This window comes from Crinia signifera, chromosome 3 (assembly GCF_055691185.1).
Source record: "Crinia signifera chromosome 3, ASM5569118v1, whole genome shotgun sequence".
Classification (NCBI taxonomy): domain Eukaryota; kingdom Metazoa; phylum Chordata; class Amphibia; order Anura; family Myobatrachidae; genus Crinia; species Crinia signifera.
This window is the reverse complement of record NC_139219.1, coordinates 327,768,753-327,784,210: the sequence shown is the minus strand read 5'-3', so window position 1 is coordinate 327,784,210 and position 15,458 is coordinate 327,768,753. Positions and strand designations below refer to the sequence as shown.

Here is a 15,458-nt window from a genome sequence, read left to right as displayed (position 1 = left end):
CCCCCACCCGAGTCCAAATGCCTGCACCACACCAGCAGCCGATCGCGCCAAAACTTCTGCCAGGCCTTGGTAAAGTAAGGCGGCATGGCTAATAGGTGTCATGGCCAGACCACCTTCTTTGAAGCAGAAGGGGTGCTGGTGTCTAATCCAGCGAGCGATGGGGTGCGTGTGTGATTGCAGGCCCATGCAGGGAGAGACAGGAGAGCCTGCTGCTGCCTATCTCCCCAGCACAGCAAATAGCACTGAGCAGCATGGACTAGGCTGAGGAGAGAGGCTGCTGCAGCAGTTAGTCCTCTCTCTCTCTCTCTCTTCCTGCCTGGTGCTATAGGGGCGTAACAGGCCACTAGCGGGCCCCTCCAAAAGTCCCAGGCCCAAGTAAAGAGCACCCCTAGTTCTCAGTGCCACTCTCAACAGTAGCAACAATTGAATAGCTCTGTTGCTAGAGCAACATTTGAATCCTCCCCCCCCCCCATACTTCACATGCTTCTCATGCTATCATCTGTCTTTTAAGCACCAACATCACTAGAAGTGGGATTTTCATGTTAATTTTTTGAATATTATTATGCTGAATTACTTATTTGACATTGACTACATACTGTATATCGCTATATATATATATATATATATATATATATATATATATATATATAACCAGATACCGCTATATATGTCTGTACACACTTTGCGACACGATCCTGCATAAAACCTCAGCTGTAATCTTCACATCCTGTATCAGACACTTATCTTTCAATGTTAAAGATAATAATATATTGATAGATGTTTAAATAAACATTAATCAGTAGACAAACTGGAATATCTGCAGTATTTCTTTAGCTTCACTAGGGGGGTGCGGGTCCGCGGTACACAGATCCCCAACGGCAAATAGCAGCAGTAGTATGAGAAGCACTGGTGCAGTCGACAGCTTACATCTAAATATATTCTATTGTGTCCCTCTAGTTCTCATTGATTTCATTGGGACATGACGGACATTTTTAAGAAGCTTGTGAGCCCTCTGGGCGGAATGAGGTACATCATTCCACCCACAGGGCTCACAAGCTGCTTAAAAATGGCCGTCATGTCCCATTGAAATCAATGAGAACTAGAGGGACAAAATTGAATATGGTACACCTGCCACCCATTGCGCCAATACTAAGTGCATATGTACTAACATATGGGATTAGCAATGCAAAGGGCAGCTATCACTCTGCAATTCGTTTAGGGGCCTGATGGGAGGAGCCAATGGGGAGGGTGTGACATCATGAGTAACTACACCGGGTCACACCAACCCAAGTGATGCATATACAGTCTACAGTCGATGTCTGCGGGTAGCCGGCACAGATCCATTTAAAAATGGGGCCACTTCCTTACATTGTAGAAAACTGCAGCAATGGCGCGTTACAGATTTACGTTGTTGGCTATTAACATAACAGAATGCAAACCTGGGTAGAAAATACAGCAAATATAGCACAGGAATTTATATAATGTATTTTTTAGCAGGAAGGCAAAAGGTGTCAAGTTTAAACCTATCAAAAAGAGGACGAAGAAGAAGAGAAAAGACGTCATATTTATAATTGTCCTTTTGTGGGCGACAAGCTGAGACTTTGTGAACCCTGAGTTACTGCTCATATTCCGGGTGTGTTTCAGGAGCGACGCAACCAGTAGGGAAACGGCGGCGCAGAATATGAGGAACGGGAAGAAGGATCCTGCAAAGATGATGATTACTAAATTTGTATAATTTGTTTTCAAAGCTATAGTTCCATCATTAGCACCATTAGTGACTTGGGTAGAATTCTTGTAACGCACTGAGTACACAATCCAATCACATGGCAGACTGGAGAGAACAGACACCAGCAGTGACGTCAGGAGCAGCCAGGGGACCATCCTGGAGATGTTCATCTTCAGTCTCAGGAATAACCTGTTGCTGTAGTTTGTGATCCTCACGCAGTAGAAGACGCAGAGCGCGGTGCCCCACCACAGGCTGCAGAACGCCACAAATGTAAGTGCGGTGACAATATATTGCAAGAAGTAAAATGGAAGTGGAATTGTAGCGTTTATGAAAGAGATAAAAGCCACATAAGAAATGAGGAAAAGTATTCTCACTGCTCCCAGGCTGGTCAGGAGAATGTCAATGGTCTGCAGAGAGCGGCCCCTCAGCCACCAGACGATGTTCTGTGTCACTATAAATGCATTAAGCAGGAATCCAACGGCCATCAGTAACCAGGAAACAGCTAATAAGGCAAATTCAGTTGCGTAATTCATCTTTTGTATGTCAGACCCAGGCACCTCTGTCAGGGGATCTGAGATCTCTATAACCAACTAGAGCTGTAGTGTTACTTATCCTGGATGAGACAGGCGGCAGAGTGACAGGGAAATAATGCTGAATTAATATTAAACACAGGATGACTTGCTATAGATTTTACATGATATTTGACTATCAAACTGCAAATAACTAAATCATCAGGATTACCTGTCACAGCAATGACAGCGGTTACTGATGGGCAGAGTGACATTGCCGTATCTATGTGTTCATAAAATCTCATATTTCAGTCAGGATTGGACATTTTTTTACTTTGTCCCTGAACCAGGTGCTGGGTGATTGGGAAATTGCAGAAATACCTCATTACTGATGGTGGGCCCTAAGACTGACATCTTTAGTTGAGTGCTCTATTGTGTGTGCAAGTAAAGCTACTACAGTGCTGGGTTACACTGTGGGGACGTCCTCGCAATTGAGGTGCACAGTATAAGAAATGTCTCAGGGTACTACTGGGCATTCCTGGCAGAGATTGGGTGGTGGCTTCTCAGATACATGAAGATGTATCGTCCGATGGGCATATTATAGACATATTGGTGGAGCACAGATGATCATCTGCTCACATAAATAGCAATACTTGGATGGAGAAAATAAACCTGCCATTTGGTTGGCACAAGTTTGGATGCTGGAACTAAGGATGCACCAACCGGTATTTCAGCACCTGTGAATGCAGATACCAGGAGTCTCAGCCATTGTACAATCAGAACGATGGATGCATGTGTTACCCCACTAATGTCACTGCCTGTGATTATATATTTATTTATATGGGGCATCACTGTGTAAAAGTAAATACACATTTATGAATGTGCACAGGTATCATAACAAAAGAGTGGAGTGAAACAAAGCAGTGTGTGATCTGTCTCTGAGGAGGGGGGCGGAGTGATACCGAGCACTGTGTGATCTGTATCTGAGGAGAGGGGCAGAGAGATACCGAGCAATGTGTGATCTTAATCTGAGAAGAGCGGCGGAGTGATACAGAGCAGTGTGTGATCTTTCTCTTAGAAGCTTGGCGTAGTGTTACAGAGCACAGTGATCTGTATCTGAGGAGAGGGGCAGAGTGATACAGAGCAGTGTGTAATCTGTCTCTGAGGAGAGGGGCGGAGTGATACAGAGCAGTGTGTAATCTGTCTCCGAGGAGAGGGGGGCGGAGTGATACAGAGCAGTGTGTAATCTGTCTCTGAGGAGAGGGGCGGAGTGATACAGAGCAGTGTGTGATCTGTATCTGAGGAGAGGGGCGGAGTGATACAGAGCACTGTGTGAACTCTTTCTTAGAAGATGGGCGGAGTGAAACAGAGCACAGTGATCTGTATCTGAGGAGAGGGAGGAATGATACCGAGCAATGTGTGAGGAGAGGGGTGGAGTAATTCAGAGCAGTGTGTGATCTGTCTCTGAGGAGAGGGACGGAGTAATACAGAGCAGTGTGTGATCGGTCTCTGAGAACTGTGATCTGTCTCTGAGGAGAGGGGCGGAGTAATACAGAGCAGTGTGACCTGTCTCTGAGGAGAGGGGTGGAGTAATACAGAGCAGTGTGACCTGTCTCTGAGGAGAGGGGCGGAGTAATACAGAGCAGTGTGACCTGTCTCTGAGAAGAGGGGTGGAGTAATACAGAGCAGTGTGACCTGTCTCTGAGGAGAGGGGCGGAGTAATACAGAGCAGTGTGACCTGTCTCTGAGGAGAGGGGTGGAGTGATGCGGAGCAGTGTGTGATCTATCTCGGAGGAGAGGGACGGAGTGATACAGAGCAGTGTGTGATCTGTCTCTGAGGAGAGGGCGGAGTGATACAGGGCAGTGTGTGATCTGTCTCTGAGGAGAGGGGCGGAGTGATACAGAGCAGTGTGTGATCGGTCTCTGAGAACTGTGATCTGTCTCTGAGGAGAGGGGTGGAGTAATACAGAGCAGTGTGACCTGTCTCTGAGGAGAGGGGTGGAGTGATACAGAGCAGTGTGTGATCGATCTCTGAGAACTGTGATCTGTCTCTGAGGAGAGGGGTGGAGTGATACAGAGCAGTGTGTGATCTATCTCTGAGGAGAGGGACGGAGTGATACAGAGCAGCGTGTGATCTGTCTCTGTGGCGAGGAGCAAAGTGATACAGAGCAGTGAGTGCAGTGTGTGTGATCTGTCTATGAGGAGAGGGGCGGAATGATACAAAGCAGTGTGATCTGTCTCTGATGGTGTGTACACACGTTAGATGTGCCTTAAGATCCTATCCACGATCTGATCAGATAGGATCGTGGATAGGATCTTAAGGCACATCCGATTTGCATCCTATCTTGACTATATAGTGCAGATCTGCACTATATAGACAAGGCAGCCAAGACTTTCTGGCTTCCGATACGTGAACGCGCATCGGGATCGGATCGGGATCGCAAGGGTTAAAACCCTTGCGATATGCATCCGATTTTGATCCGATGCCGATCCGATGCCGATGTTGACTATATCGTCAACATCGGAAAGGAAATCGGACCGTGTGTACACAGCATTAGTAAAAGGGTGGAGTGATACAGAGCAGTATGTGATCAGTCTTAGAGGAGAGGGGCGGAGGGATACAAAACAGTGTGTGATCTGTCTCTAATGGTCCCTCAGCCAGTTCTGTTCCCATTCCCTCAGCAGGGACACAGGCTAAGACAGTTCTTTTCCCATCCCCTCATGAGGGACACGGGCTCAGCCAGTTCTCTTCCCATCCCCTCAGCAGGGACATGGGCTCAGCCAGTTCTCTTCCCATCTCCTCAGCAGGGACACGGGCTCAGCCAGTTCTCTTCCCACCCCCTCAGCAGGGACACGGGCTCAGCCAGTTCTGTTCCCATCCCCTCAGCAGGGACACGGGCTCAGCCAGTTCTGTTCCCATCCCCTCCGCAGGGACACGGGCTCAGCCAGTTCTGTTCTCATTCCCTCAGGAGGGACACGGGCTCAGCCAGTTCTGTTCCCATCCCCTCAGCAGGGACACGGGCTCAGCCAGTTCTGTTCCCATCTCCTCAGCAGGGACACGGGCTCAGCCAGTTCTGTTCCCACCCCCTGAGCAGGGACACGGGCTCAGCCAGTTCTGTTCCCATCCCCTCAGCAGGGACACGGGCTCAGCCAGTTCTGTTCCCATCCCCTCAGCAGGGACACAGGCTCAGCCAGTTCTGTTCCCGTCCCCTCAGCAGGGACACGGGCTCAGCCAGTTCTGTTCCCATCTCCTCAGCAGGGACACGGGCTCAGCCAGTTCTGTTCCAACCCCCTCAGCAGGGACACGGGCTCAGCCAGTTCTGTTCCCATCCCCTCAGCAGAGACACGGGCTCAGCTAGTTCTGTTCTAATTCCCTCAGCAGGGACACGGGCTCAGCCAGTTCTGTTCCCATCCCCTCAGCAGGGACACGGGCTCAGCCAGTTCTGTTCTCATTCCCTCAGGTGGGACACGGGCTCAGCCAGTTCTGTTCCCATCCCCTCAGCAGGGACACGGGCTCAGCCAGTTCTGTTCTCATTCCCTCAGGAGGGACACAGGGTCAGCCAATTTTTTTACAGGAACAGCAACAAAATTCTCATATCTAGCAACCAGTAAGTGCACCACCAACCTCCATCCCTTTGAGCTGGTGCGCTCTAATCAGTAACCCCCTGGCAATAAACATGTAATCTCTGTGACAACTACTTTTTAACCCCCTGGCCTTTTACCCCCTGGCAAAGAGCAAGAAGTCCCCTGGACATAAGGTTGTAACCCCAGGCAATAAGCATATGTAACTCCAGTAAACAAACAAGTAACCCCTGCAATGAGCACCAAAACCTTGGCAACAAACACAAAACCCCGGGCAACGAACATAAAACCCCATGGCAAAGAGCATGTAGGTAAGACAAATTACAATTAATGTATGGGGGGGGTGGCACTTCTGTTTTAGCCTAGGGAGGCTGGCAGGGGTGTAACTAGAACTCTCTGAGCTCCATAGCAAAATTTTAAGAGGGGCCCCCTTGTACAGGGTGACACACACATGGATGTCACATGTGTGTCACAAAAATATTCACACAGGGTTAGGAGGGTACACAATATCATACAGGGAAGGGGGATGTTTGGAAAGTAATTGGTGTCAAAATACACATACTGTACACAGAGGAAGGATGTAGGGGGGACAGGATTTTACATACACGCACAGGGGTTGTGGGCTACAGGGGGGGGGGTCACACATAGGGAGAAGTGGCAAAGGGGAGTCATGGCTACAGGGGGGTCACACATAGGGAGAAGTGGTACAGGGGAGTCATGGCTACAGGGGGGGGTCACACATAGGGAGAAGTGGTACATGGGGGTCATGGCTACAGGGGGGTCATGCATAGGGAGAAGTGGTACATGGGGGTCATGGCTACAGGGGGGTCACACATAGGGAGAAGTGGTACAGGGGGGTCACACATAGGGAGAAGTGGTACATGGAGGTCATGGCTACAGGGGGGTCACACATAGGGAGAAGTGGTACATGGGGGTCACACATAGGGAGAAGTGGTACATGGGGGTCATGGCTACAGGGGGGTCACGCACAGGGAGAAGTGGTACAGGGGGGTCATGGCTACAGGGGGGTCACACATAGGGAGAAGTGGTACATGGGGGTCACACATAGGGAGAAGTGGTACATGGGGGTCATGGCTACAGGGGGGTCACGCACAGGGAGAAGTGGTACAGGGGGGTCATGGCTACAGGGGGGTCACACATAGGGAGAAGTGGTACATGGGGGTCATGGCTACAGGGGGGTCACGCACAGGGAGAAGTGGCACAGGGGAGTCATGGCTACAGGGGGGTCACACATAGGGAGAAGTGGCACAGGGGAGTCATGGCTACAGGGGGGTCACACATAGGGAGAAGTGCTACAGGGGGTCATGGCTCCAGGGGGGTCACACATAGGGAGAAGTGGCACAGGGGAGTCATGGCTACAGGGGGGTCACGCACAGGGAGAAGTGGTACAGGGAGGTCATGGCTACAGGGGGGTCACACATAGGGAGAAGTGGTACATGGGGGTCATGGCTACAGGGGGTCATGCATAGGGAGAAGTGGTACATGGGGGTCATGGCTACAGGGGGGTCACGCACAGGGAGAAGTGGTACAGGGAGGTCATGGCTACAGGGGGGTCACACATAGGGAGAAGTGGTACATGGGGGTCATGGCTACAGGGGGGTCACACATAGAGAGAAGTGGCACAGGGGAGTCATGGCTACAGGGGGATCACACATAGGGAGAAGTGGTACAGGGGAGTCATGGCTACAGGGGGGTCACGCACAGGGAGAAGTGGTACAGGGAGGTCATGGCTACAGGGGGGGTCACACATAGGGAGAAGTGGTACAGGGGGGTCATGGCTACAGAGGGGTCACACATAGGGAGAAGTGGTACATGGGGGTCATGGCTACAGGGGGGTCACGCACAGGGAGAAGTGGTACATGGGGGTCATGGCTACAGGGGGATCACACATAGGGAGAAGTGGTACATGGGGGTCATGGCTACAGGGGGGTCACACATAGGGAGAAGTGGAACAGGGGGGTCATGGCTACAAGGGGGTCACACATAGGGAGAAGGGATACAGGGGGGTCATGGCTACAGGGGGGTCACACATAGGGAGAAGTGGTACAGGGAGGTCATGGCTACAGGGGGGTCACACATAGGGAGAAGTGGTACATGGGGGTCATGGCTACAGGGGGGTCACACATAGGGAGAAGTGGTACATGGGGGTCATGGCTACAGGGGGGTCACGCACAGGAAGAAGTGGTACATGGGGGTCATGGCTACAGGGGGGTCACACATAGGGAGAAGTGGTACATGGGGGTCATGGCTACAGGGGGGTCACACATAGGGAGAAGTGGTACAGGGGAGTCATGGCTACAGGGGGGTCACACATAGGGAGAAGTGGTACATGGGGGTGATGGCTACAGGGGGGTCATGCATAGGGAGAAGTGGTACATGGGGGTCATGGCTACAGGGGGGTCACACATAGGGAGAAGTGGTACATGGGGGTGATGGCTACAGGGGGGTCATGCATAGGGAGAAGTGGTACATGGGGGTCATGGCTACAGGGGGGTCACACATAGGGAGAAGTGGTACATGGGGGTGATGGCTACAGGGGGGTCACACATAGGGAGAAGTGGTACAGGGAGGTCATGGCTACAGGGGGGTCACGCACAGGGAGAAGTGGTACATGGGGGTCATGGCTACAGGGGGGTCACACATAGGGAGAAGTGGTACAGGGAGGTCATGGCTACAGGGGGGTCACACACAGGGAGAAGTGGTACAGGGAGGTCATGGCTACAGAGGGGTCACACATAGGGAGAAGTGGTACAGGGAGGTCATGGCTACAGGGGGGTCACACATAGGGAGAAGTGGTACATGGGGGTCATGGCTACAGGGGGGTCACGCACAGGGAGAAGTGGTACAGGGAGGTCATGGCTACAGGGGGGGTCACACATAGGGAGAAGTGGTACAGGGGGGTCATGGCTACAGGGGGGTCACACAGGGAGAAGTGGTACATGGGGGTCATGGCTACAGGGGGGTCACACATATGGAGAAGTGGTACAGGGGGGTCACACATAGGGAGAAGTGGTACAGGGAGGTCATGGCTACAGGGGGTCACACATAGGGAGAAGTGGTACATGGGGGTGATGGCTACAGGGCGGTCACACATAGGGAGAAGTGGTACATGGGGGTCATGGCTACAGGGGGGTCACACATAGGGAGAAGTGGTACAGGGGAGTCATGGCTACAGGGGGGTCACACATAGGGAGAAGTGGTACATGGGGGTGATGGCTACAGGGGGGTCATGCATAGGGAGAAGTGGTACATGGGGGTCATGGCTACAGGGGGGTCACACATAGGGAGAAGTGGTACATGGGGGTGATGGCTACAGGGGGGTCATGCATAGGGAGAAGTGGTACATGGGGGTCATGGCTACAGGGGGGTCACACATAGGGAGAAGTGGTACATGGGGGTGATGGCTACAGGGGGGTCACACATAGGGAGAAGTGGTACAGGGAGGTCATGGCTACAGGGGGGTCACGCACAGGGAGAAGTGGTACATGGGGGTCATGGCTACAGGGGGGTCACACATAGGGAGAAGTGGTACAGGGAGGTCATGGCTACAGGGGGGTCACACACAGGGAGAAGTAGTACAGGGAGGTCATGGCTACAGGGGGGTCACACATAGGGAGAAGTGGTACAGGGAGGTCATGGCTACAGGGGGGTCACACATAGGGAGAAGTGGTACATGGGGGTCATGGCTACAGGGGGGTCACGCACAGGGAGAAGTGGTACAGGGAGGTCATGGCTACAGGGGGGGTCACACATAGGGAGAATGTGGTACAGGGGGGTCATGGCTACAGGGGGGTCACACAGGGAGAAGTGGTACATGGGGGTCATGGCTACAGGGGGGTCACACATATGGAGAAGTGGTACAGGGGGGTCACACATAGGGAGAAGTGGTACAGGGAGGTCATGGCTACAGGGGGGTCACACATAGGGAGAAGTGGTACATGGGGGTGATGGCTACAGGGGGGTCACACATAGGGAGAAGTGGTACATGGGGGTCATGGCTACAGGGGGGTCACGCACAGGGAGAAGTGGTACAGGGGGTCATGGCTACAGGGGGGTCACACATAGGGAGAAGTGGTACATGGGGGTGATGGCTACAGGGGGGTCACACATAGGGAGAAGTGGTACATGGGGGTATGCTGAAGTATTAATATGGCCCCTTACTGGAGATAAGGGGCTTAGCCCAAACACTGACACACAGCCCCCAAACCATTATCCCTCCTCCACCAAACTTCACAGCTGGTATAATTCTGTCAGGCAGGTAATGTTCTCCTGGCATCTGCCAAACCCAGACTCGCCCATCTGACTGCCAGTCACTCCACAGAACACGTTCCCCCTGCTCCACAGTCCAGTGTTGGGGCGTTACACCCCTCCATCCTATGCTTGGCATTGGACTTGGTGATGTGATGTTTGCAGGCAGCTGCCCGGCCATGGAATCCCATCCCATTATGCTGCAGCTGCACAGTTTGTCCTGACATTAATGCCAGTGGAATTTTGGAGCTCTCCAGCTATAAAATCAGCAGAGCCTTGGTGATATTTACACACCATGTACCTTAGCAGTTGTTGACCCCGCTCTGTGATTTCACGTGGTCTTCCGCTTCCTGGCTGAGTTGCTGCTCTTCCTAAGCGCTTCCACTTTCTAATAATATCACTTACAGATGACCATTTAATATCAATATCCATCAGGGATGTCATTTCACGAAAAGTCTTATTGCAAGGGAGGCATCCTATTACAGTACAACGCAAAGGTGGCATCCTATCGCAGTACCACATAAAGGTGGCATCCTATCACAGTACCATGCTTGAAGTCACGGAACTTCTTGCAATGACCCATTTTTCTTGTTTTTATACACCTGTTAGGATAAGTGTCTAAAGAAAGACGCAGGGAGAACAAAACGGGTTTTTGGGGCACACTTTAAGTAATAAATGAGTGAAAGGAATGTGAGGAAATGGGTGAAGTAAAATCTAACCTTTATTTCTTAATATTTAAAATACATACAAGCACACGTCAATTTTAATACAAAAGACAAATTTTTATGCAGAATTGCAAGCGAGATAACGCATCAAATTTTAGGCGTAGTAATTAATTATAATCAATATACGACAATGTTCTAAAATGGTTGTTACACAACGTCCATCTGGTAGGCGAAAATGATTTGCAGGGAATTTACCAGTCACAGAACAATTTGTAAGCAAGAAAAAGTAATGACATGAGTAACAAATGTATCAATAAAAATTGATTTGTTTAAATGAATCTTGCTACGGACCCTCAATTGATATCATACAATGTATTATCCCATATATGTTGTATCGGTCACAGGTTAGGTTGTTTTAGTATAACAAAGTTTATAGATGAGAGAGGGGAATGCTCTTCGTGTGCACTCGCTACTTCTGCTGTCTGGATGTTAATACAGCACTGGATATTCCCTGGTGGTCTCCCAAGAGGTACTGATCCAAACAGTCACTGCTTAGCTGCTGAGTTCGGATGGGATCAGGCGGCACAGCGATGTATGGCAGTATATATCGACAGATGAGAGAGCCTCAAAATGTTACTAGGAGCCAGATGTCACTTCTGCTTTTCACCTGGTGTCACCCAGGTAAATGAGAGAGTGAGCGAGTCCAGGTGATAGATGGTGATCAGGATGGAATAGGCAGGAGAAGAGAGAATAATGCACAGATAAACTGAATACATATATATGTGCCCACTGCTAGAGTTTTCTGGTTTGTAATTACCGTACCAGTAATGGAGAATACTGTGCACCGTACTACATGCAGGGGTGAGTAGGGTCTTTATGATCAGTAGATTAGTGTATGTGCGTAATGGTCACAGAATCATTAGCGGCACCATACAAGATAAAGTTTGTCTTGTGCTTTTATAAACAGCAGATAGAGAGAAAACAGTGGTCACCTCTTATGGTTTATAAATAGGCAGTTGGTTTTGTATAAATGAAAACAGATGCAACGGCAATTATATAATTATGACAATCTTATATCAAAACCTGGTTCTAAGACCCAGAGCGAAGAAGTAACCACTATTATGTAACGGTCAATAGGATTACTCTAAGCAGAGAGCGTTGTATTAAATTCGAGTAGGGCCAGTTTGGATGATAGTAATAAATGGCAGCAGGTAAAGGCGCCTGTAAACGAATAAGTAACTCTCAGGAAATATGAGATTTGTGCTTGTATATTATGTGCAAGGCGCAGGACGGTTGCTGCCAGCGTACAGGAGGAATTCCCTGTATGTTCAAAAACCAGTCTAAAGCAATGTTAGACGAACCTGTGAGAAGAATATACATATGAATAAGTAGTGCTAAAACCTAGCGCCGGCATTAAGCGCTGCGGGCTGCTCGTTGGAGTCACCCTGCCAGGTGAGGTGCGAGCGTCCGGCTAAGTGCTTGTATTGGTAGCAGCGGGGTCCCGTAACAGACACAAAGTCTGTCCGTGAAATGTTATACAGTCATGAGGATTAAATACCTGTGGATACAGCGGCGGGGTTCCGTCACAGACACGAAGTCTGTCAGTAAAGAGTTACACCGTCGGAGCTGCTAGACCGCACTTGCCGGGGGGATAATGGAGGAGTGGTCCGTGTGGCTGGGAAAGCCCTGACATCAGAGACACGTGTTTCGCCCCAATTGGGCTTGATCACATCGCGTCAATACTCTCTGAATAAAATTTGCCTGTGACACTTCTCTCAGTTATCATCAATTTTTTTTTTTTCACATAAAATTTTTATTAAGAATTTTTTTTTCTTAGAACAATAGCATAGATGGTGATCAGGATGGAATAGGCAGGAGAAGAGAGAATAATGCACAGATAAACTGAATACATATATATGTGCCCACTGCTAGAGTTTTCTGGTTTGTAATTACCGTACCAGTAATGGAGAATACTGTGCACCGTACTACATGCAGGGGTGAGTAGGGTCTTTATGATCAGTAGATTAGTGTATGTGCGTAATGGTCACAGAATCATTAGCGGCACCATACAAGATAAAGTTTGTCTTGTGCTTTTATAAACAGATAACTGTTCTATGTATGAATATATACATTATATATTCATACATATAACAGTTATCATCAATTTTATACACCTGTGGCAACAGATCTGATTAAAACCCTTAAATCAATAATTAACCCTTTAAGTGCAAACATCTCTGTGAGAGATGTTCAAAATATCCATTAAAAATGCCGGCGCGGCTCACATTTGTTATATAAATTCAAATAAAAAATGTTGCGTAAAGAAAAATATATTTCCTATATAAGGTGACATTACAGGTAATTGTGATGGATACGAATGTTTGCTTGGCAATTTTCACACCGATTTTGACAAATTCACTTGGCACTCAAAGAGTTAACAGGTGTGGCCAAATACTTTCATCCATATAGTGTATATAGCTATATATTTCACCAGATACATATTTCTGTACATAGTTTGCGACATGATCCTGCATAAATACTCAGCTGCAATCACCACATCCTCTATCAGACACTTTAATAATAATATTATTGATAGAATATTGATTATATATTGATAGATGTTTCAATAAACAATTAGACAAAATGGAATATCTGCATTATTTCTGTACAGCTGCTGTAGATCTGACATGTATATTACAGTCAACATCTGCTGTAAGCTTACTGCTGACAGAACCAACACAGATCCCTTTAAAAATGGCGCCACTTCCTTGCGCAGCAGAAAAAAGCAGTAATGGCGCGTTTCAGATTTACGTTGTTAGCTATTAACATAACAGAATGCAAACCTGGGTAGAAAATACAGCAAATGCAGCACAGGAATTTATATAATGCATTGTTTACCTTGTAGGCAAAAGGAGCAGAGTTTAAACCTATCAAACAGAGGACATAGAGGAAGAGAAAAGACGTCATATTTATAATTGTTCTTTTGTGGGCGACAAGCTGAGACTTTGTGAGTCCTGAGTTACTGCTCATATTCCGGGTGTGTTTCAGGAGCGACGCAATCAGTAGGGATATGGCGGAGCAGAATATGAGAAATGGGATGAAGGATCCTACAGAATTGATGATGATGACTATATTTGTATCATTTATTTTTAAAGCTGTAGTTCCATCATTTGTACCATTAGTGACTTGGGTAGAATTCATGTAACGCACTGAGTACAAGACCCATCCACATGGCAGACTGGAGAGAACAGACACCAGCAGTGACATCAGGAGCAGCCAGGGGACCATCCTGGAGATGTTCATCTTCAGTCTCAGGAATAACCTGTTGCTGTAGTTTGTGATCCTCACGCAGTAGAAGACGCAGAGCACGGTGCCCCACCACAGGCTGCAGAAATCCACAAATATTATTACAGTGACAATATATTGCAAGAAGTGAAATGGAATTGGAATCATAGCATTTATGAAAGCCATATAAGTAATTAGGAAAATTGATCTTGCCGTTCCCAGGCTGGTCATGAGAACATCGATGGTCTGCAGAGAGCGGCCCTTCAGCCACCAGACGACGTTCTGTGTCACTATAAATGCATTGAGCAGTAATCCAACCGCCATCAGTAACCAAGTCACAGCTAGTAACACTAATTCAGTTGCGTAATTCATCTTTTGTATGTCAGACCCAGGCACCTCTGTCAGGGGATCTCAGCTCTCTATACACAACCAGCGCTGTAGTGTTACTTATCCTGGCTGGGACAGGCGGCAGAGTGACAGGGAAATGATCCTGAGCTAATATTAAACACAGGATGACTTGCTATAGATTTTGCATGATATTTGACTACCAAAATAAAAGTAACTAAATCATCAGATCTCCTGCCAATGCAATAACTGCTGTTACTAATAGGCAGAGTTACATTGCCGTATTTATGTGTTCATAAAATATCAGGATATTTTCAATCAAGATTGGGGAAATGTGATTTTTAAAATTGTTTAATATTCCCCTGACCCAGCCGCTGGGGGATTGTAAAATTTTGTCAATGTATAATGGCCCTAAGACTAATCTAACAGACTGTTTAGTTGAGGGATTGTTTCACTATTGTGTGCGCAACAAAATCCCTAAAAGCTCCCACAGGGCAGGGTTACACTGATTTTACGCTCTTGCAATTGACAATAACGGCATATTTATATCTAATACTCTAGGGCAGTGGTTCTCAACCCTGGTCCCCATGTACCCCCAACAGTTCACGTTTTTCAGGTCTCCACACAGAATCACACATGAAATAATTAGGTCCAGGACCAAGGTTGAGAACCACTGCTTTAGGGTACTGGGCATTCCTGGCAAGGATTGGGAAGTGGCTACTCAGATGCACGGAGATGTACCATCTTATGGGAACTCTATGCATGTGTTGTGGAAGTGTTTGCATACACAGATGTTCATTTGCTCACAAAGAAGGCAATACATGGGTGGAGACACTGCAATTTTATTGCCAGGGGTTACATGCTTATAGCCAGGGATTTCATGCTCATTACCAGGGGGAACTCAGAGATCAACTGCGTAGACATAAAGGTACAATTTGAAATATAAAACACTGGAGGTTTCCAAGGCGCAAGGACAGAGGAGCAGCTCGATATAACCAAAAAAGCTTGTTCAACCAAAACAAGTAAACAATGATATACAAAAAAGAATAAGGCTATATTCCAAGTGCTGTCTGTATA

General features: G+C 48.1%; 1 protein-coding gene across 1 annotated transcript; it reads right to left on the bottom strand.

Annotated features, from left to right (window-relative positions):
- Positions 1 to 1,395: 1,395 nt before the first annotated feature.
- LOC146063048 (taste receptor type 2 member 3-like) lies at positions 1,396 to 2,259 on the bottom strand. The gene has a single exon (XM_083175061.1). It carries the CDS (start codon positions 2,257 to 2,259, stop codon positions 1,396 to 1,398), a length of 864 nt encoding a protein of 287 aa, XP_083031187.1.
- Between the last annotated feature and the right edge of the window lie 13,199 nt (positions 2,260 to 15,458).

Excerpts from the sequence above, each read along its gene's own strand:
- LOC146063048 (XM_083175061.1), bottom strand. The coding sequence starts at position 2,259 with ATGAATTACGCAACTGAATTTGCCTTATTAGCTGTTTCCTGGTTACTG.